The following is a 22,367-nucleotide window of genomic DNA, read 5'->3' on the forward strand; positions in this document are numbered from 1 at the left end:
GATTGTACTCACTAAACACCCTTTTTAAAAAAATCGTTTTGAATTATTTCACATGGATTTAATCTAACCAGTGATTAGTCAACAGTTTTACGTAGGACTTAATCAATCACTTAATGTGTGGTTCTTCGTATATAAAGCTTATATAATTGACTGCCAGTAGGGAGTTTGAGTAGATGTGGTTCTCCAACAGTAAAAGATGTAAAGTAATATGTTATCTCTGTATATTGTTTTTCTCTGGTTCTTTGTACATGTGGCAGAAGATGTCTGTTTGCCCTCTTGCTCCTGATTTTACATGTCTTTTAATTCTAACTACATGCTTTGGGAGCTGTTTTCCAGCCCCAGTTCTGTCTTCCTAGAAGAGAGAATCTTAGAGGCTTGCTTAGGCCGGTGACCACACCTGGTCCCATCAACTGTGACCACAGGAGTGGGTTTACAGAGTACAAATACAGCTGCCAAGGATGGGCCTTTCTGTGGAACTAGAGGATAATTTTACAGAGAAGGTATTGAGTAAACATCCCCAAAAGGTAGTGTCTGTATTGGATAAATAATATTCATCAGGCCCTGTCCTGCTACTGTGTCAGCCTTGTGATAATTGTCATGGTCCAGCCTCCTCCATCCCCAGCCTCCTCCATCCCCCTCTACTTTTTTGTTTATTTGAGCTTTCCAGTTTGGATTCTGGAAATATAATAGAATCATTTAAGAGTTGGAAGGGACCTTAAGTGTCATCTAAGAAATACTATACATGGAGCGAGTTTATAGGTTCTGTATCTCTGTGTGGTACCTCATTTGGTCTTCAGAATAGCTAGTGCCACACAGCTAATGGTGGGAGAGCCGGGCATGGATTATAAATTTCCTGACTCCAGATCCTTTCAGTTAACTTTTTATCTGACCTCTCTAGTTGTTATAAATAAATTAGAAAGTATACCAAGATCTCTTTAATAGGTTTGCTATCATCATCTGCTATATTAGAAAACAGTAGGTCCCTGTTACTATTGTAAGATTGTTCATTTGAAAACATTGATCTTTATAAAATCAGATACTTTGTAAAGGCTGGATTATCAAATGGCATTGAGCCGATATACTTGAAGGCAAGAGGTTTATTTTTATTTTTATTTTATTTTTTTTTAAAGATTTTATTTATTTATTTGACAGAGATAGAGACAGCCAGCGAGAGAGGGAACACAAGCAGGGGGAGTGGGAGAGGAAGAAGCAGGCTCATAGCGGAGGAGCCTGATGTGGAGCTCGATCCCATAACGCTGGGATCACGCCCTGAGCCGAAAGCAGGCGCTTAACCGCTGTGCCACCCAGGCACCCCAAGAGGTTTATTTTTAATTCTGAACCTTTGAAGGGGCAAACATGCTTGGTTTTTCTTTGTGGCCTGTTAATAGAATTAATGGAGGCTTCAGAAAAATGGTCTAATGCTTTCCCCACTTTTTCCTTCTGTAAATAAAAACCAGAAGATGGCTGGTTACTTTTCTAAAATGTTGCTATTCTTTTACCAATTGCAAGGCAATTTGCAGATAAAAGGTACTCCGTAGATGCTAAGGAATTTGTATCTATTAACTTTTAGAAATGTCATAGACTTTTAAAATATGTGCTCCAAAATCTTAAAAGAAATTTGCTGATTTAGTATTTAGAGTTTTAGTTTTTAGTCTAAAACATTTACAGTAATTGCCACAATTCCCCATAGTTGTAAAAGTTTATGGCATTTTGTTTGAGAGAGCATTTGACTTAAAACTGTAGTTGGGCTGCATTTTTTTAAAATCCTAGAGGTCTCAGTGTTTTTATTTTAAAAATGACTTCTCCAAACATGTTGCTCCCCAATCTTGTTGAAGAGAGGAGAGGTGTATATATAAAAATCGATCCCTTTAAATGATATCTACATTAATTAATAATGTGAGGGGAGGATGTACTGGGAATGAGGCTGACAGAAGTGGGAGAAGAGGCCAGTGTTGACTTGTTCTCAGCTTTTTCTTCTCCCACCCATGTGTTGATCTATATTTAAGCAGGAAAGTAGCTTTTCAAGATTTAATCATCATGTAAAGCTCCCCAAAATACTATTTTAGAAATTTGTTTTATGAAAGTTTGGTTTGTCTGAAATTTCTCTTGTGTGTTCCTCAGGATGGCGAACAAGAACAGATCCCTGAGCTGCCAGACCCAAACTTAGAAATGGGCATTTTGCCTAGAGAGATCCGGAAGCTGGTAGAGAGGAGAAAACAAGTCAAACAATTAATGAAACAGCAAGATTTAAATCCAGACCTTGTTCTTCAGGTATATCTTTTCACTAAGAGACATCTGAGTGACAGTCTCAGCTTTCAGACTTTGATTATCTAGGAGTGATTTAAACATGATGCTATGGGCAATTACATGGGCTTATTTTAAGTTTGTGGAGGGGAAACCATTCAAAAACACTAGAATGCCTCAGAACGGAAGACACCTCTGTCTGCAGAGCTGTATCTGAACAAAATCCTTCTGACTTCTGGGAGCTTTGGAGTCTGTGTTTACTTGCCTCTAGAAGGTCAGGGAATCATGGATCTGGGAGGATGGGTTGAGTGTGTTGACAGTTCTTTTTTTTTTAAGGGATATTGAGGGTTTCTCCTCCTTATTGGTGATATAAAAAGACATCTAATGTAATGATTAAACATCTACAATTATTGTTGTCTTTTGTCCTTGTGTTACCTGCAGTATGACATTCGACAGAAGGCTTTGAAGCTCACAGCAAACAGTATGTACGGCTGCCTGGGATTTTCCTACAGCAGATTTTACGCCAAACCACTGGCTGCTTTGGTGACATACAAAGGAAGGGAGGTAAGTGGTCTCTCTAAAATGAGGGTTTTTTTAAACTATGACATGTTATAATGTGGGAGAGCCAAGTTTGTTACCCAGTTATATAGCTTCAAATGCCCCTTTCTTAGGACAAATTTGAGAGAGTTTTTAAAGTAAGGATTTGTTCATTCATCCATTGAGAGAGAGTATTTATTGAGCATCTACTCTACCAGGCATTGTTATAGGGTAGAGTGTTGAGCAAGACATAAGATGCCCCTGCATCATGAGGGTCACATTCTATGTAGAGCAGGGGGTGTAGAGTGGCATACAGTGGGGACTTGGTATGGGGAGAGGGTAGTTTGGGAAAATAGACTGTAAATAAGTGAATAAACAAATGCAAAAAATAAGAGAATATGATAGAAATAAGTGCTCTTCAGATAATTAAAACAAGGTGGTGGGCTAGTTTAATGTTAAGATGGTCAGGGAAGGGTTCTTTAGGAGGTAACATGAATGAGAGCAAAGTGACGTAAGGGAGCTAGTTTGGTTGCTGATTTTATTAGGTTGGAGTGTGAGGGAAAGGAAGAAGTCAAAGAGGATGCTTCCATTTTAGTCCTACAGCTGGTTAGCTTATGGACCCATTTACTAAAATGGAGAAATCTGGGAGAGAGGGATTAGGAGTTCTTTTTTGACTTTGAGATTTGTAATAGATCTCTAGGCATATTAACTAGGCAGTTGTATGTAGAAGTCCACAATTCCAGGAATAGATGAGCAATGAAGTTACAGATTGAGAGTTACTGGCTTTAGAAAGATGAGCCAGATACCAAACAGATTTGAGATGCTATCACTTTCTAAACACTATAAGCTTTACCTGCTTTAGCCCCACATGCATGGGTTTTTCTTAATTTGTAAAAGAATAGTTATGTTAAATACCAGATTCCATTTCACTCCAGTAAACTATTGATTCCCCTCAGTAGATTTGAGACTACTCAGTCTTAAGGAGGTAATTAATTCATGGTTATGGGCAGAATGCTCATTTTGAGGGTCTGAAATCAGAATACTGTTGTGTAGGGGTTGGCAAAACTATGGCCCATGGGCCAAATTCAGGCAGCCATCTATTTTTGTAAATAAAGTTTTATTGGAATATGGCCATACTTATTTGTTTATGTTTTGCCTGTGGCTGCTTTTGCATTATGATAGCAGAATTGAGTAGTCTGGGTGGAAACTTGCATGGCCTGCAAAGCCTAAAATATTAGCCATCTGGCCTTTTTCAGAAAACATGTTTCCTGACCTCTCCTTTAGAGTCTAGACCAGCACTGTTTGGTGGACCTTGAGATGGTAAAAATGTTCTCTACATAACACAGTAGGCCCAGGTGGCTGGTGAGCGTTTGCTCTCTGGCTAGTGTCAACTTGTGGAGGACCTGGATTTTGAGTTTTATTTAATTATAATTAAATTAAACTTAAATTATCCACATGTGGCTCGTGCCTCTTATACTGGTCAGTGGCGATCTGGCTGCCATGAAACAAATAGGATGTCCAGAGTCACTCTTCTGTTGACAGCCCTGTCTCACAGACTTGGCTTAGGGCACAGTGAGGAGGGGTAAAATGCGTGTTAAACACCTGCAATGTATGAGAAGCTTCCAGATGAATTTCTTCATTGATACCCCACGAGAATTCATTGATATGGTTCATAACATTCCCATTTTGCAGAACGTGGAAGCTAAGACTCAAAAAGGTGAAGTATAACAAGTGACTGTTTTGAATTGAAATCCATATTTTCCTGATTGTAAGGCTTCTACCACAGTAGGGTTGTCTGCCCCATCTCATCATGGCTTTCATGACTGTGCTTCTGCTTTATATTCTACCTCTTAGTCCTCGAACGACATCTTTTTTGATACTCATCTCAAGCCACAGGCCCTTTTTACATGGGAAGATACGGGTATTTTAGGGGCTAGTTGAAGTGAGGGAAGGATGTTTTCAGTTTCTTAGGCTAAGTTTACTTTAAAATTATTTAAATTTTATTTCTGTGTAAGTATCCAGTGGCTTCTGATAGAATACCATCTTATTTTTGTATTAGGAAATGCACTCACTATGCCCCAACTGGGTGATAATACATGGGTTGACTATTGAGATTGGATCAAGGTTACTCTTAAGTTTCTCACGAGAGGCAATAGTTGACAATTTACTCCCTTGGAGAGTGCCTCTTGCTGTTGGGAAATCCCTGTTGTTACATTTTCTGCATTGGCTCAGAAATCCACAAGCTTAAAAGGGCACTGTTGATAATGATAAGCCCCAAATTTGTCCAGCGATCTCCCCCACTCCCCTAATCCATTGTATTTTAAGGGCAATATTTTTGTTTAGCTTAATCTTTAATAGGGCCTTTAAACTCAATTTTAATTTCTCTGTTGTATAAAATATAGCAGTAACAAATCTTAATAAACTATAAAAAAAACCCTCTGCTCTCTCCACTAAAAAACAAAGAGTTTCAAACAAATCTAGAAATAATCGTATGTCATTTAAATTCTTGGTTTCTCCTTTCCCCCTTGTCTCTTTCCCCTTTGCTCCTTCTCACAAATAAAAAAATATAACAACTGTGGAAAGTTGGCCTTGAAAGTAATGTGAGGTTAATGAGAAATAATAATTACACAGTCGCTCCCTGGAAATCTTATTCTAGAAGAAGATTCAAAGCCACCTACAGAAATTATTTCCTAAAATAAAACTGATTGTTAAAGTATTGGTGATAATTATTAGCACTGGTGGATAGAAATATTCTCTGTGGTAATCGGTCTTTGGGTTTACTAACATTTTCCATATATACTGTTAGGCCTTTGTGATTTCAAACGTTTCTTGATTATTAAACAGGTAGGAGGGGTGAAGTGTAAAATGAGAGTCAGTTGGCTGAGATTTGAATAGCTTTGTAACTTATCCCACTTGTCTTTTTTGTAAGAAGATGGAATGGACGAAATAATACAGTAACCTGAAGATCTTAGAAGTTGTTTGCTTTTCAAGTCCTTGTAGGATAAATTAGATTAAGGTTCAAGTGGAAATGAATGAGAAGGTGACCTGGTAGCATGTCATCTGAAAAGATTATAAAATTTTACATTTGAATATGGATTAATACACAGTCTGAAGCTGTAAGCCCCCCTCCTTTCTTGTTTCTAAGTCTATTTTGTGTGTGCTCAGTTTTGTTGGAATCATGCAGGTTTGGCTCTGGTGACCTAATAATTTCTGTAATCAAATGTATTATGGCTGCTAGAGTACTCAGGGTAATTACTAATTGTACTTTCATAAACAGGTTTATAATAAAAATGCTAATAGTTGTGTCAAATGGACATCAATATTGTCTTTTCCCAGGTGTGATCTTTCACACTTTAAACTCTTCTGTGATTTTTAATTGCTCGGTGGTAGAGGAATTAGTTAATGGTTAAAGAATTGTATGAGGGACCTCATAACGTGCAAGTTATTTAAAAATAATGAAGTCAGTGTTTCCAGAGAAGTAATATGGAAACTTAGTTTATAGACACTTGAGAGTTAATCAATATAAATATCATCTGTATTTGTGTTTGTTCTCAATGTATGTATAGAGAGACATAAAAAAAGATACTGGGCAAGTTGATAGCACTAAGTGGACTTAAATTTTAAACTACCCAGACGGCGGACTAGGTTGTCAATTGACTGGTGTGGTAATTGAAGTGATTGTTCACTAGATGGCGATAGACACCCTGAGATTATTAATCAATTAAGGGTTTTATTCTGTGAACAATAGTGAAGGCCATTTAGTGACACAAATCTGCCCAAATTTTTGACTTTGATTAATTTTGGAACTGTTAAAGGCTAACGCTGGACCAAAGGATCGTAATAGTCTAATCTGTTTAGTGTTTAAAATGATGATGTTTTTGAACTGTAAGTTTTTATTGATAAGAACAATCACTGAATGTGTCATAGCAAGCAGATTCTTCTGTCACATAGCTAAATTCATACATCTAGCCATGAGGCTACAGTACATGACTCACTCAGTTCCAGTATCAGGCTAATCTAAAGAGAATTGAAATGATTTTGATATATAATTTCACCCCTTTGAATTTTTTGTAAAGGGATTTTAAACTTGCTCTTTACTTACAAGCGTACTCATTGCATAATCCTTAGTGTAATGGTAATATTTGTCTTTATGGAATAAGTAGTATTGCACTCTGTTATTTCTGTGCTCTTGATAAAACGAATTTTGGTCTGGATTTCTGGTTGCATTTTAAAGTGAACGTATGCTCTCTTATTTGGGTGTAGAGCCCATGTGTTGTTAGTTTCTCACCGGGTAGGCTGACATGAGTCTTTGCCAACCAGTTGTAGAGTGCCTAGCTTTCAGTGGTGTTCGGAGCTGAAATTTGTGCACTTAGAAAATGTATCCAAGTCATTGCATGAAAACATTGCAGTCTGGGCGAGCCTTCCTGGGAATCTTTTGGCATTGTGCTAGCACCTGTCAGAAGCCCTTCAGAATGGCCCCCCGGGACACAGGGCTGTAGCCTCTGTTGGTGTCCGTGGTTAAAGAGAATGCGTGCATATGGAGACTCTTACAGTTAAGTGCTAAGGGAGACTTTCATCTTTATCTGGAAATAAGAGAAAACATCACGTTTCCAATCTTTTTTCTTAAAAAGTGTAGTTTTTAAAAGATAATTAAAAGCAGTAAAATATTATAGAGACATCTAAAGACTGGTTCCTCCCACCCTCTCTCATTTCTTTCTCCCTCAAAGGTGACTGCTCTCTCAGGGTTCATATTGTGCCTTTTGCCCATGTTTTTTTGCTTTTACAACAAATGTTTATCTATACCTGTGGTGCATTAAAAGCTTTCACCATTTATGTGTCATGCTATACGTATTTTTTTTGCTGTTTGCTGAAAAAAAAAAGTAAAGAGGGAAAAAGTAGGGGGAAAACCCTACTTTATATTTTACTTCTTAAGTATATCTATGTTGATGCATTTTTAGATTTGATTTACTCATGTTACCTCTTGTATAATATTTCAGTGAATCAGTAGAGCACAGTGTATTTTTTGTTCTTCCATTGTCCATGTTTTTAGGTTTCCAAGTATTCCCTGTAGTTCTTTTGCTTGATAAACAGTGCTACAGTATAGTATCATATGTGCAAGAGTTTCTTTCTCTCCTATATTACCAAGAGTGCAATTTGCACATCCACAAGCACTCTGTGACATTTTATTGATAATAGCAGTCATTTAATTTATCACAGCAAGCTAATTCTTTCAAATAGCTAGATTCATATCTGTGTCCGTAGAACCACCAAACTTGACTCCCTCAGTCACAGTATCTGAGGTTAATCTGAAGAGAATCGGAAATGATTTTGACATGCAGTTTTGCCTCTTCGAATTTGTTGTTTCTTTTTCTTTTGAGGGATTTTAAACTCACTATGAACTTGTTAACATACTCCTTAAGTAATCCTCAGTGTTCCATATCCTCAGCACTTGTTTTTCTCAGAATTTTTAGTTTTCTCCAGATGAGTGTGAAATGGTATCTCATAGTGCTTTTAATTTGCATTTCTGGAATACTAGTTAAGTTGAGCATCTTTTCATTTGTTTGAACTCTTTGGTTTTCATGACTGACATGCCTATGTGTATATATATGCCCCCTTTCTTTTTTTAATTTTTTTATTATGTCATGTTAGTCACCATACAGTATATCCTTAGTTTTTGATGTAATGTTCCATGATTCATTGTTTGCATATAACACCCAGTGCTCCATGCAATACGTGCCCTCCTTAATACCCATCACCGGCCTATCCCAATTCCCCACCCCCCTCCCCTCTGAAGCCCTCAGTTTGTTTCCCAGAGCCCATAGTCTCTCGTGGTTCATTCCCCCTTCTGTTTACCCCCCCTTCATTCTTCCCTTCCTTCTCCTAACAATCTCCCTGCTGTTCCTTATGTTCCACAAATGAGTGAAACCATATGATAGTTGTCTTTCTCTGCTTGACTTATTTCACTTAGCATAATCTCCTCCACTCCCATCCATGTTGCTGCAAATGGTGGGTAATTGTTCTTTCTGATGGCTGAGTCATATTCCATTGTATATATGGACCACATCTTCTTTATCCAGTCATCTGTTGAAGGGCATCTCGGCTCCTTCCACAGTTTGGCTATTGTGGACATTGCTGCTATGAACATTGGGGTGTATGTGGCCCTTCTCTTCACTACGTCTGTATCTTTGGGGTAAATACTCAGTAGTGCAATTGCTGGGTCGTGGTGTAACTCTATTTTTAACTTTTTAAAGAACTTCCATACTGTTTTCCAGAGTGGCTGTACCAACTTGCATTCCCACCAACAGTGTAAGAGGGTTCCCCTTTCTCCACATCCTCTCTAACATTTGTTGCTTCTTGCCTTGTCAATTTTTGCCATTCTAACTGGCGTAAGGTGGTATCTCAATGTGGTTTTGATTTGAATTTCCTTGATGGCTAATGATTTTGAACATTTTTTCATGTGTCTGTTAGCCATTCATATGTCTTCATTGGAAAAGTGTCTGTTCATATCTTCTGCCCATGTATTGATTTGATTATTTGTTTTTCGTGTATTGAGTTTGAGGAGTTCTTTATAGATCTTGGATACCAGCCTTTTATCTGTAGTTTCATTTGCAAATATCTTCTCCCGTTCTGTGGGTTGCCTCTTTGTTTTGATGACTGTTTCCTTGGCTGTGCAGAAACTTTTTATCTTGATGAAGTCCCAAAAGTTCATTTTTTCTTTTGTTTCTCTTGCCTTTGGAGACACGTCATGAAGTTGCTGTGATATGCCCCCTTTCTTTGGGTCGCTTGTCTCTTGCTGTTTGTTCTTATGTTTTCAAAGGCTAATCTTTGGTCGTTTACGTTGCAAATATTTTTTAGTCTGTGGCTTTTCCTTTAACTTTATTTCTGGTCTTTGATTGTGTAGAGGTTTTTTATTTTAATGCCAAATAATTTGATTTTTTTTTCCTTAAGAAATCTTTTCCCTCCTCCAATGACACAGACTGCCTAGCTTTCAGTTTCTTTTCTTATTTAGATCTTTAATCCTCCTGGAAATTATTTTTTAGGGATGCTATAAGTTAGGAACCTAATTGTATTTATCTATTTGCTTCCTTATGGAGTTGTTGAACCTGTTCCTCTGTTCCAGGGATCAGCAAACTGTGACCCATGGGCTAACTGACCCACTGCCTGTTTTTTGTGAATAAAATTTTATTGGGCCTGCATTGCTGTTAAGCACAGCAGAGTTGAGTAGTTACTGCAGAAACTAAATGACCCACAAAGCTTAAAATACATACTTTCTGGTCTTTTACAGAAAAAAGTTTGTGGACCTCTGGTCTAAAAGAGAGTCATGAATAATAGGAAAGTCACTCCTTTCTAACACTGTCAGTCATAGTAGGTGAAAATAGAGGCAATTATAGTAAAGGTAGTAAGGAAGGAGAATGATCTTTTGGACATATAGAGGGTTTGAAGTTCTCCTTGGCTTAGATTTTCATAGGAGAACTTCTGTCAACCCAGGTGAAAGGCAGGAGAGGCCTGTGAATCCTCTGAGGTTGTATGCAACATATTGTGTGTTTGTGCACATGTGTTCATTTTGGGGGGAGAACGTGCATAGCATTTAAGAGTTCTCAAAGGGGAACCTGATTCTCAAAGGGGAACCTGATACAAAAAGGGTGAAGAACTGCTGGTTCTCAATGTTTCCTTCCTGCCTTCTTCTTCTGTAGGTTGAAGGGAAACTTTTGCCTTAAAAATGTGTGCTTCTGTCACCTAAAATATGGCAGTGTGAAGAATTTTCTTGCCAGATCAGACCCATGGAAACTGGGGGGGGGGGGGGTGGTAGGAGGGAAGAGTTCTATTTCTTTCTCCAGAATTCTCATAGCCACCATTAAGACTACTTTTAACTTCAGCTGACCTAATAACATTTTGATTTCTTTAATATAAGAAGAGAATTTCTTTTAAGGCTGAGATGAAGGTTTTATATATTTTGGCAGAATATATTTTATGTTAAAAAGAAGCAATATCCTTTTTCAGTGATTACAGGCTACTTACCCTTTTAAAAGTTGTTTACATTGTAAAATTCTAAGTCGGAGACACTTTTTATTCCCTTTTTATTGTATTTCAGGGGTGCTTGGGTTCTAAATTCTTTGCAGTTCTTCAAAACTGGTAATGCTATTCAGCGTTATTAATTCACGCCTACTAATTCAGAATCTGTGGTGATTCAAATGGAATGAGTTGAAATTCTTCATAGTATTAGTTAATAGTTATTTTGGAGCCTCAGTTCTTTTCATATACCCTTAAGTTCTGTAGAAACACCTATTTCTGGTCAAGTAAGTGGCATCTTAACTGCAGATCTTTTATATTGATGAACTTTGACTAGTTAACATCAACATTTGCTTGTTCATTTCTCTGTATCCTTTCTGAAAGTCGATGAAAGTAGTGTTGGTAAATATAAGAATAAGAAGCACTAATTTGGAAATACCCCATGGAAGCCTGGTCTGAATTATGATAACATAGACTTTCAGTAATTTGAGAGAAATGCGATGACAAGAGATTTCAAGTATATAGAATAATTCATACTTTATTAACACAGTGTTGCGTTTATACAAATAAATAAGTGGATTACATTTATGCCTGGTTTGAATTGATATACTTGAAAACACTGGCATAATATTTCTTTCAAAATACCCAAAACTTTAGACTTTTTGTTTGAATCTGAGTATAGTTGACACACAATGTTACATTAGTTTCTGGTGTACAACATAGTGATTCAACAAGTTTATATTTTATGCTGTGCTCACCGCAAGTGTAGCTCCCATGTGTCACCACACAGTAAGGCACGGGAATGACAGGTACAACATAGGGAATACAGTCAGTGCTATTGTAATAGTGTTGTATGATGACAGATGGTAGCAGAACTTTAGACTTTTAAAAATAAATTCAGAATGCCCGTATCCTTCCTTCTTAATAGTTGGAAACTAGCACCTCCAAGAGGTGTGGACATCCACCTGTGTGTGCTCTTACAGTGCTGAACATTGGAGGGTATGTGTAGGTTTAGGAGGACAGAAGGCGCTTTCTGTTAGAGGTAGCCGGGAAGAGGGCGATGAATGAGGTCAAGACCTGCCTGTGAAATGGGTTGGGGGTCTGTGAGTGTAACAGGACAAAGCTTCAACAAGGAGATACTGATGGACTTTGTTCTTTATCCCATTTACGTTGCCTGAAGTTTGGGATGGTCGCCTCATCTTTGTCTTAGGCGAGCTTTGGAAAATCCAAGGAAGGCCCTGTTCGTGCTGATCCTACAAGCGTTTATCAAGAAGGAGCACCCTGCCCCCCTCCTCCACACACATTATATACCCCCCCTCACCGGGTGCCAGCGGCAGTAACAGGTGGTCCTGAGGCTGTGTGGGTTGGCCTCTCCCATCTTTCAGAATCTTCTCAGTACTAACCTGAAAAGTGCCAGGGTTTATTTATTTTTTTTAAAGAAAGGTTGAATTTCCTTAGTCTCAATGTGAATTAATGCCTTTTTTTAACTCACACGTTGGGCGTTTTACTACTAGATTTCAGAATGGGTCTGCATAAATTAGTGTGAATACTTAAAAGTTTTCCTTTTGCTAACAAACAAAACAAAAGCCTACAGCCTCACATGATTTCAATATTCTCTAGTCTGCACTTCCCTTCAGTTTGTGAGGGATCACTCTGTATGTCTTGCTGTTCCTCCTAGCCCCTAACCCTGTGCCCAACAAAGTGGATGCTGGTTTGCTCTAACTCTGGGATCACACTGGCCTAGTAGTTATGGGTGGGTGGAGGTGGAGGAGATGCATTTTTTAAAATAGGATCTTGATATTTAGACCTATTTTGAGTTTACAAGAATGGCTTGGGTACTCAGAACAGGAAAAAGGGTACTTGGTACTTTTTTACTAGGCACTCATATTTGAGAAGGCAGGGATGGTATTTTCACCTATTAAATTTTACCTGTTTAATTACTGAAACCACTGGGGATGTGGCTAAGGATGAAGAGATAAATGCTGTGAGATTGACGTTGTGTCAGCTCTGCTGATCTCTGCTGAGACAGAGAGAGTTTCATAACTCTAACTTGACTCACGTAAGCGAGTCCTGGAAATCTCCTTTCTTCCCCAGCCCTCACCAGAAACTGACTTTCTTCTAACCCCAACGCAATCCTGTTTCTACATATGTGAACATTTTATATAAACCTGTTTTGGTGTATGTTTCTTTTTCACAAGTTGCGTGTTGTTTGACAGGTGTTCTAAAGCTCCTTGCTTTGGCACGGAACCAAGATGACAGAGCAGTAATGATTTCGAAAGTGCCATTCCCTCCTTGTTAAGAGACAAAAAGAAAAGTGTGAAGTTATTAACCACTATTCACCAGTGGCATAGAAATTGGTGTAAGGTTTAATTGTCTGGTTTTACAGTCAGTCTGCATAGGTAATTTCCTGGATAATACTACTCTTAAGGAAAGGGGAAAATACCATATAACTTTATTTTTTTCTCCCACATCCTTCTTCCCCTCTTTTCACAAATTGCAGATTTAGATGGATTGAAGAGAAAGGATCACTGCTAACCGAAATATTGATCTTTTTTCCAACTCACCCTTTCCTCATCTGCCCAGGTAATAGATTTATGGGTGACAAGGTTGTGCTTGGCAGTCTTGCAGGTTTCCCATCCCCCAGATGGTTCAGCTGCCCCAGTGTTTGAACCTGATGGTGTACAAGATGTCACTGCACTGTCTCCTTGCCTAAGCCATGCTGGGTGTATTTATTGCTAATTGGAAGAACCTGCTTTCAGCAGCCCGCACCGTCTGGTGGCTTGAGCGTACTTTTCACAGCAGTACAGTCAGACCCTTTAGAGACACGTCCATCTGAAATTTAAAAACAAAACAAGCTGATTGGGTTTTTTATAGCTCAGGCTTGGTTAACTGAGGGAAGACTAATAGAATTAGTGCCTTCTGTTTGTCTTTCATCCTTTCAGTAGTCAGTGTGAGCCTGTGTCAATTTGCCATATTATAAATACTGTGTTAAATTACAGTGAGCTGAGTTTGGTAAGTTGTGGGAGTTTTGGAAGGCAGGGAGAAGAATGGCTTTATGTATGTGTTTGTGTTGAGAAGCTGTTTGATTTTAAGCCAGGGATTCCTGAGCCCTGTGGTCATCGTTTTAGAGATCTTGTACCTACTTTGAAATTTAGTGCCAGTGTCGGGTTGTATGCCTGTCCTTGATTCATTTTTGTTACTGATTTTTTTATTTAATTGGCTTATGTCCCTTTTAAATTTGAACGTATTGGAGTCTCAGAAAAATTTAAAATTTTTCTTTGAAAATTCCCTTACTCTTTTTTTTTAATGATATGTTAGTGACCATACAGTACATCATTAGTTTTTGATGTAGTGTTCTATGATTTATTGTTTGCCTATAGCACCCAGTGCTCCATGCAATACGTGCCCTACTTAATACCCATCACCGGGCTAACCCATCCGTCTACCCCCCTCCCCTCTAAAACCCTCAGATGGTTTCCCGGAGAAGGAAGGGATAAATGAAGGGGGGCGGTAAACAGAGGGGGAAATGAAAATTCCCTCACTCTTAAAAAGCAAGATGAAATACAAAGTAACTGAAGTCTCTACTTGCATTTTGAAAAGAACAACAAAGCATGAATGATTTCCAGAAATGATTTTTGTGTGGTGTCTGGAATTACTAATTCTTCTTTACATGTTTGGGGTTAGTTTTCTACTACCTCTTTTTATTGGCTTTATTCCACATTGAACAAAAATCTGTGGCTAAATTTTGAGGCTAGGGATGAGATTTCTTCCCTTAGGGCTAGGAGTCGAGTGGGACGGGAATGGAACAGAGATTTCGGTCATAATTTGGAGTGTCAGACATTTGGCTATATTTGTTTCAGGGGCTATTCGCCCCTCCTGACTTAACCACAGACTATATTTTCAGCCCTGTGCAGGAGGGTGGTGTGCCTTCTGCAGGCAGGGAGGAGGAGGGTTGGGGAGGGGGCACTTGGGGAGAGGGATAAGCTCATGGGCTATTAATAATGTGCATTGTTCTTAAGGCCACATGTAATATTTCAGTGCACTGGCCAACAGGGTAGGGTGTATGTTCCTATTTAAGTTGGACTGCCTGGCATGGTGCGATAGACAGCTGATAATTGTATTACAGGGAAAATTCGTGTATTTCTTTCTTAATGATGTCCTGATAGGGCAAGAAAAATAACTTGTTTGTGGAAGATTGGCTTAGAGTGGATGAATATATTTAATTGAATTACTGATTCTTGCCTCATAGCCAGAAATTCTTCAAGTAATATTTGCTGAGTGTGTACCATGGAGGGAAATGGAGACAAATGACATTGCTTGTGACCTGCAGGCTTGAGACGAAAGCCTTAGGTAACGATTCCAGTAAAACTAGAGCTAGAGCTTAGGAGGCCAAACTCGTGATTCCTTACTAGTAAACAAGAGAAAAGATCGTCTGTGGGAGCAAAATGCACACAGAAAAGCTGGAGCATGTGCTGGAGAAAGCCTGGACTGGAAGCCAAGGGTGCCATGCTCACCCACTTGCTTGTTTGCTTTGTATGGCTTTGAGCAAGTTAGTCATTCTGAGCCTCTGTGTATTCACTTGTCAGAGGGTGCCAGATAATGAGGATTCCTACCACATGCTCCAGTTACAAAGCACCTTAACAATATACTATTGTATATTGGTCCTTGAACACTTATCGAACACTAAATCCCCAGCACACCGGCACCATGCCCAACACAGGTAGGGGCTTGGCACCTTCCTCTGAGCTGTATATTTGGAGTAGATGAGGGAAACGAATTAGTAGGCTCCTATTAATGTATTCCGAGCAAGTGATGGTGGTTGCTTGGCTGGTGTGATGGCTGACAGGTGATGGGGAAAGATACAGATATGACAGACATGTAAAAGAAAAATGTCAGCAAAACCTCGTGGTAGATTGGATGTAGGACTTAGAATGGGGAAAGCATCAAGGACAACTCCAGAACAGTTCCTACTCCTGCATGGCTGACTCGTGCAGGCAGATGGATGGGTTGTTTTTCACTGAGATGAAGAACACTGAAAGATGACTGGATTTGGGGCTGGGAGGGGGAAAGATGAGCAGTTGATTTTGGACATGTTAACTTAGCAGGTTAGAAATGCAGGAGTCACTGGTGTGTTGAAGTAATTGAGCCATGGATATGGATGAGATTACTTTGGAAGAGGAGAGAACAGAACAAGAAGTGGGTGTAGGGCCCAGTTTTCCAGGATTTCCAGCATGGAGTGGCTTAGAGGAGGGGGACGGACTTACAAAGTTTGCTGTAGAAGAGCCACCAGAGAAGGAGAAAAGGGAGGAAGATGTGGTGTCAAGGAAGCCAGTGAGGAGCTTCTCAGGGAGGTGGTGGATGACTGTCAAAAAGAGACTGAAAATAAATAGTTTTGAAAATTTTCCATTCAATTTTGGGATGCAGAGGTGATCACAGACTCTGCTGGTGCTTTTTGAATGCAGTGATGGTGGCGAGCAGAATTGCTGTAGGTAGAGATTGTAATTCTCCCCAGTTTATGGATGGGGGATTTGAGGCACAGAGAAGTAACTTGTAAAACAGTTCAACTAAGTGGCAGTTCTGGAATCCAGGCCTAGGCCTGGGGGCCTTGCACTCCCTGCTCTTACCCCCTCTACCTACCACCTCCTCCCCACTAGCTTTCCAGGTAAAGCCCCAGTGAGTGTAACCCAGCTCTGCCTCTCCCTGAGCCGGGGACCCACTGAGTACTTGCTTAACCTCCCTGAGCCTCGGCTTCCTCATTTTTAGCAATGGTAACTATCCAATGAAGTTGTTGATTAAATGAGATGATGTTTGTCCATGCCTTGATACAGTGTTTTATACGTAATAAGTATTCAGCAAATGTTGGCTAAAAACCAAACACCTTATGCTGGCATGTCTACCCTCTCTTCAGAGCCCCTCTTACCCCCTTCAATGTTTTTCTGTCACTGAAATGCTCACTGGTCTACTGTAATAAAGCCCAATTGTATGGTGTTGGTCAAATTGTTTTTTAACTTTGTTTCTTCTGTTTTTCAGGTCTCATCCACCTACATCACTAATTTCTGTGCTGTCATTTCCAGTCTTCCTCAAAACTCATTCTCCCTGACCTATTTAACCTGACCTGCCTCACTCTTTAACTTAATGTTGTTAGTTTATATTTACATTTATTTAGTCTTATGAGCTGAAAAGTTTATTCAGTTTTATGAAATAGATTCAGGGCCCAGAGTGTTTTTTTTTTTTCATGTCCTTTATGGTATCTAGTAGTGGCACAAAGTGGCAAGCACCAAGTATTTTTGTAATATTTCCAAAGTAGTTGTCTTCTTACCCCAGTCCTGAGATCAACTTATTAGTAAATCCTGCCAACTTTACATTTAGAATATTCAGCTCAGACTGCTATCCTCTCTGGCCAGGATCACCTCAGCAGCCTCCCTTCGGTGTCTCCCTTGTACTCTTGCCCCCTCTAATCCATTCTGCACACAGTAGCTTATCTCTATTTTTAAAGTGTGATTGCAGCATGTCGTTTCCAGCAGCTTCCCATCTTGGTTCACCTTGGCTTCCAAGGTCCTGTTTGGTTTCCCTCACTTCTCCAGTTGTCTTTTGTGCTATCGACCTGCTGCCCTCCCCTCCCCTACTTTTGCTCACCCCCTCACGCCCTGACCACCATTTTCTTTCAGTTCCATACATTCAATTCTGTCCCTCCATAGGGCCCTTTTGCATCTGGGTCCCTCTGCCTGGAAAGTTCCTTCCCAGGCTTGGTGCAGCGTTGCATGATTCTCTCTGTCTTCAGGTCTCAGCTTATATTGCACCTTATTGGTGAGGCCTTCCCTGACTCCTACCTAAATAGGTTCATCCACCCCACCTCCAGCTTTCATTTGTAAATTAAAGTTCTTTTTCTTTTTTCCCATTATTTTTTGTAGAGTAAAATAACATATTCATGTGGCCATCTCCCAGAGCATTTAAGATTTTGTCATAATTGCTTCATATTTTCTTTGAATAAAAGAAAGCCTTACAGATAATTAGTGTCCTCTGTGTTCCCTTCCCCAGTCTCCTCCTTTCCTCTCCAGAGGCAACTATTGTAAAGTTGGTATGTCTCTTTCCTTTTTGTATGCTTTTGTTACTCTTGAATGTGCTCATTTAGTTGATGTAAATGATGCATCATATTTGAGTTTGCAACTTGCTTTTTTTCCTCTCACCATTGTCTTTATGAACTCTGTGTTGAAACATATAGATCTGATCATTCATTTGAACTGCTCTCTACTATCCCATCACAGGAACATTCTGTAGTTTATTTTTCCATTTCTCTAGTAGATGGTCTTTTAGGTTATTGTTGGTATTTCACTATTATGAAAAGTAGACCTTCCTGTACTTGTCTTTTTGTATATGTGTGACAGTTTCCTCTGTCGTGTTCTTTTCTTGCTCAGCACCATTTTGTTCCCATTTTGGCACTCATCATTTTGCATTCCCTGACTTACTTGTTTTCATGTATTTATTCATCATCTGCTTTAGGCCATGAGCTCTATTAGGGTAGGGAGTTTGTTTTACTCAGCCATACGCATACAGCCCCTAGCTCAGATATTGGTGTGTAGTAGGTACTTGTTGCATGAATTCAGCTACCTGCTTTCCATCTGTCTTGTATGCTTCATCCCTTTGGTTTTTGAACTTCACTTTTCAGATTATTGAAGAAAGGTGAACACTGATGAAATGAGTTTCCAAATCCTGTGGGCTGTGAGTGCAGGTGATTAGGTCAATCTGACATGCAGAGAACCGTAAGAGAAACAAAATTGAAAAGCAAGTTTGAAGTTTAAAGCAAGTTTGGATTAAATGCTTTTTTCATCTTGAAATTTGGAGATGAGAAATGACTTGGAGCCACGTGGAACTAGTTTTGGTGAAAGGAGCTGGGTTGATCACTTGTGGGCCCCTTGCACATCTGTAGCCTTATATTTATTATTGCAGAACTGTGGAAGGCTGAGGGGATTTTGGTATTTATTTTCTAAAATCACTTTACTTCAGAATTAGAAAGTGAAGAGCTATCTCTCTCTTACTTATTTTTGGAGTGGGACTTGGGATGGGCACAGGAGACATGGCCATAGATAAAGGGACATGAGAGAAAATTTTGCCCTTTGAAGTACAATTATTTAAATCAGTTTTTTTTAAATGCTCATTTTGGAGGCACCTGGCTGGCTCACTCAGAAGAGCATACGACTCTTGATCTCGACTCTTGATCTCAGGATCGTGGGTTTGAGCCCCACATTGTGCATAGAGACTACTAAAAAATTAAATAAACTTCAAAAAGTACTCATTTTTATTAGGGTCCTCTGAATCAGTGCATGTGTTCTATGCTTTGGTTTTTGCACTAAATTCACGTGCAGAGAGGGAAGACCAACTCATAGGAGCAAACAGGTTTACCTGCACCCCTTTGCTATTCTTAAAATGGAGATTGCTGCTCTAGTCACACGTGGGGCCTCGTTTGCAGTATGGGGCATCTCATTCTTTCTTCTAGGAGCCTGTACAAACCATAATATTGAATCACTGTCAATTATATTGGGAGGTATTTATTAGAGAGAAAAAATACGGTTGTAGTTAGGTCCTACGCTAATGAGTCCTGATTTATTCTTCTTCGGTTTCGAGTATGTTGGTTCCCCCTCCCCCACTCAGTACATCATGGCACATGTGACTGGCCCTTAGGTTGGGTGACAGTTATTGTGAACTTCCAAAGAGGATGAGGATCTGCTCTCACTTTCCCCTCTGTAGGTAAATAGTACATAATTAGATACACAGCTCAATTAGGGATAATAGTAATATTAGTTAAGATATATTAAACATTTAATGCTCGCCAGATGCTGTTCTAAGCACTTTATCCTAACAGCAGAAACCTACTACAACATATATATGCTGAATTAAAAACAACAACTTGTTCCATTTGTGTAAAATGTCAGAGTCATGTTACTGTGGGGTTTATGAAAAAGTCTTTCAATTTGTTTTCTAGTTGCTGTGTGTGTGTGTGTATGTGGCAGGTGGCATGGAGGAAAAAATGTCTATGTTTATTAGATGTATGGTAACGTACTTAACTGACAAAATCTAAATGGTCATGAGCTAGTTCCTAACATCCTGCCTACTCCTCACCCACCCCCTCAGTGAAAGCTTAGCCTCTTCCTGTACATGGGGGCTGGGTGGAGGCTGGGGCCAATCCTCGATCTTGAGTTAGATCTGAATTTGCCTGATTGTGAGGCAAGTTAGCACGAGCTTTTATGCTCTGATCTCCATTTTATAGATGAGAGAACTGAAACGGGGAGATGTCCGTAGCTTGCCGAGGGTGGCCGGGCTAGTGAATGACAGAGCCATAATTCAAATCCAGGCAGTCTTGAGCATTCATAACTGCCCCCAGTGTACATTGCCTGTGTTTTCTTGCAGGTTTGTGTATGCAACAGGCATCTGAGAGGGGAGAAAATAGTGTTACGTCCTCACAGTGCTTGGAGCCATTTTGGTTTGAAAGGTTGTGTGCTGATTAACAGATACCATTCTGGGTTGGTTAGTACTTGCTGCCGCTGTAGATTTTCCATGCATTGGACACTCCTTTTACTCCCACAGTCCTGTGACGCCAAACGTGAGGGAATTTGAGTGGTCATAATCACTGTGGCCCTAGGAATGAAATTCTTAAGGACGAGGACCAGGTCGGGAAGCCCACGTGGAAAGACAGGGATGAGGGGGAATACTTCCTTCTGTCGTGTGTGTTTTGTGGCATAATTGGTGGTGGTGCCATCCGCCACAGCTGAAACTGGGATGGTTCTGGCGCATTTCTTTGTGTAGCTTGAATGTGGTTCTCATTGTCTGTTATAATGGCGAAGGTCGTAGAGTGTTTGCTGTAAGCAGAATAAACAAATAGGTCCAGAAAAATGTATTCAGTAATCTTTGCTTGATGAGCAGAACCTAGCAGTTGTTGAAAACAAATGAAGGGGATAAAAACTCCCCTAACTTTTATTTACCAATCAGATTGCATAGGAAAAAAACAGCCTATTTTTAGACCGAGGCTCCAATTATGCTAAGCCTTGAGGATAATGAAACAGTCTGACACAAAAGAGTGTGGTGACGCAAGTTTGTGTGGTGAAATTCCAAGACATTCACTGACTTTTTAGGATTCTGCACAGTGAATATTAAGCTCCTGAAGTGTTTGTTGCCCAGAAACAGTGCTTTATTCTTTTACATGCAGCGGAATGAAGTGAACCTGTGTTGTAATTAGTTTCTTGCATGGAAAAAGGGAGAGTGAGCACGCATCATCTGTCCCTGCACCCTATCTTTGGCCTCTTGCGTGTGTCCCTTTTATTTGCTGAAGCCACCCAGTCATGCTGTCGTTAATGCTGCATATTGCCTCCTGTTTGAGTCACTCTAATTTTTCTGCGTGTTCTGTAACATCGAGGGTCTCCAGTTTTTCAATTAATTTTATGTTGCAGATGTAGCAGAATTGGGAGGTTTTTTCCTGCTGCTCTTTCTTCATTCTGCGTCTGAATTACCCTTAGCTTTTTGCTCCTGTTCTTTCTTAATCATGTCAGGTGACATCTTTCCTTGGAACTAATTAGTTTGGGGGATTTAAGTGAAATGCATGCTGGCACAGGGCTTCATTGGCTGTGTCGATGGAAGTTGGCCGTTGGTACTTTCCAGTCTCACGTTGCCTTCTATTTACAGGTTTGGTAATGGGCTTCTGGGTTTTCGTTTTGCTGCCTGTTATTGTCTTCCAGAAAATGAAGCTGAGGTGCTCAGTGCTCATGTGATGCAAAGGGTAGAGCTTCCTTCCAAGGCACCTTGTTTCCTTACTCCCTGAATCGAATCCTGCTATAGCTTGGGTCCTAAGGAATCTCCTGGAGTCAGGAGCTCTGCCATCTTCCACTTAGCCTCAGAGTTTTCTTTTTGAAAGCGGTCGCCGAAAGAACTAAGTGCGGGGAGGCAGAAGGAAAGAACTGTCGAACCCAAGAAGCCAAAGTTGTGAGCTCCTGGCATTGGTGGTTGGTGGAAGGCTTTGATGAAGTGGAGGAGGGAATGGGGTGTGGAGGAGATGAGAGAGCTTCTCATTAGATTCAGACTGCAGTGCATTGGTGCGACCTGTGCAATACCAGAAAACATGAAATAGCAATCATGTGATTGATAAGGACGGCCTGGTTGGATGAAGGAGGGAGCTAGGAAATGGCTCTGGCTGGATGCCTGCTATCCACATACAGTACTTACTCTATTTCATTTAATCTCCCACAACCCTGTGGGTACAGGATATTATCTCTTTTTACAAATGAGAAAAAAGTCTCAAAGGGATTGAGAAAATTGCCAAGGTCTGTTTACTTATAAGTGGCTCAAATGAATATGGCAGCTTACAGCTGTCCTGCTCTTCTGAAATACAGGAAACACAGGCACCAAGAGTATTTATCTTCTTATGTTTGGTAAGTAAAATACCTGGTGGTCCATCCACTAGAAAGGCTGTGATAGCTTTTTTGTTACTAAACTTCAATAGAGATCTCTTTCTTAAAACTGTAGATGGGCCAAATTCAGTTCAGCTATGTGGCCTGCTATGTGCCAGGTGCAGTGTTGAGTCCTGAGGA

At 39.9% G+C, this 22,367-nt stretch overlaps 1 protein-coding gene across 1 annotated transcript in view; it reads left to right on the forward strand.

The window, feature by feature from the left end:
• The window catches only part of POLA1 (DNA polymerase alpha 1, catalytic subunit), a 299,648-nt gene that overhangs the window by 58,485 nt on the left and 218,796 nt on the right, over positions 1 to 22,367 (forward strand). Inside the window, exons 25-26 of the mRNA XM_048213462.2 lie at positions 2,122 to 2,271; positions 2,686 to 2,808. Of these exons, the coding sequence (XP_048069419.1) occupies positions 2,122 to 2,271; positions 2,686 to 2,808 (273 nt within the window). The remainder of the gene's footprint in view (positions 1 to 2,121; positions 2,272 to 2,685; positions 2,809 to 22,367) is intronic.

Source organism: Ursus arctos, chromosome X (genome assembly GCF_023065955.2).
Source record: "Ursus arctos isolate Adak ecotype North America chromosome X, UrsArc2.0, whole genome shotgun sequence".
Taxonomy (NCBI): domain Eukaryota; kingdom Metazoa; phylum Chordata; class Mammalia; order Carnivora; family Ursidae; genus Ursus; species Ursus arctos.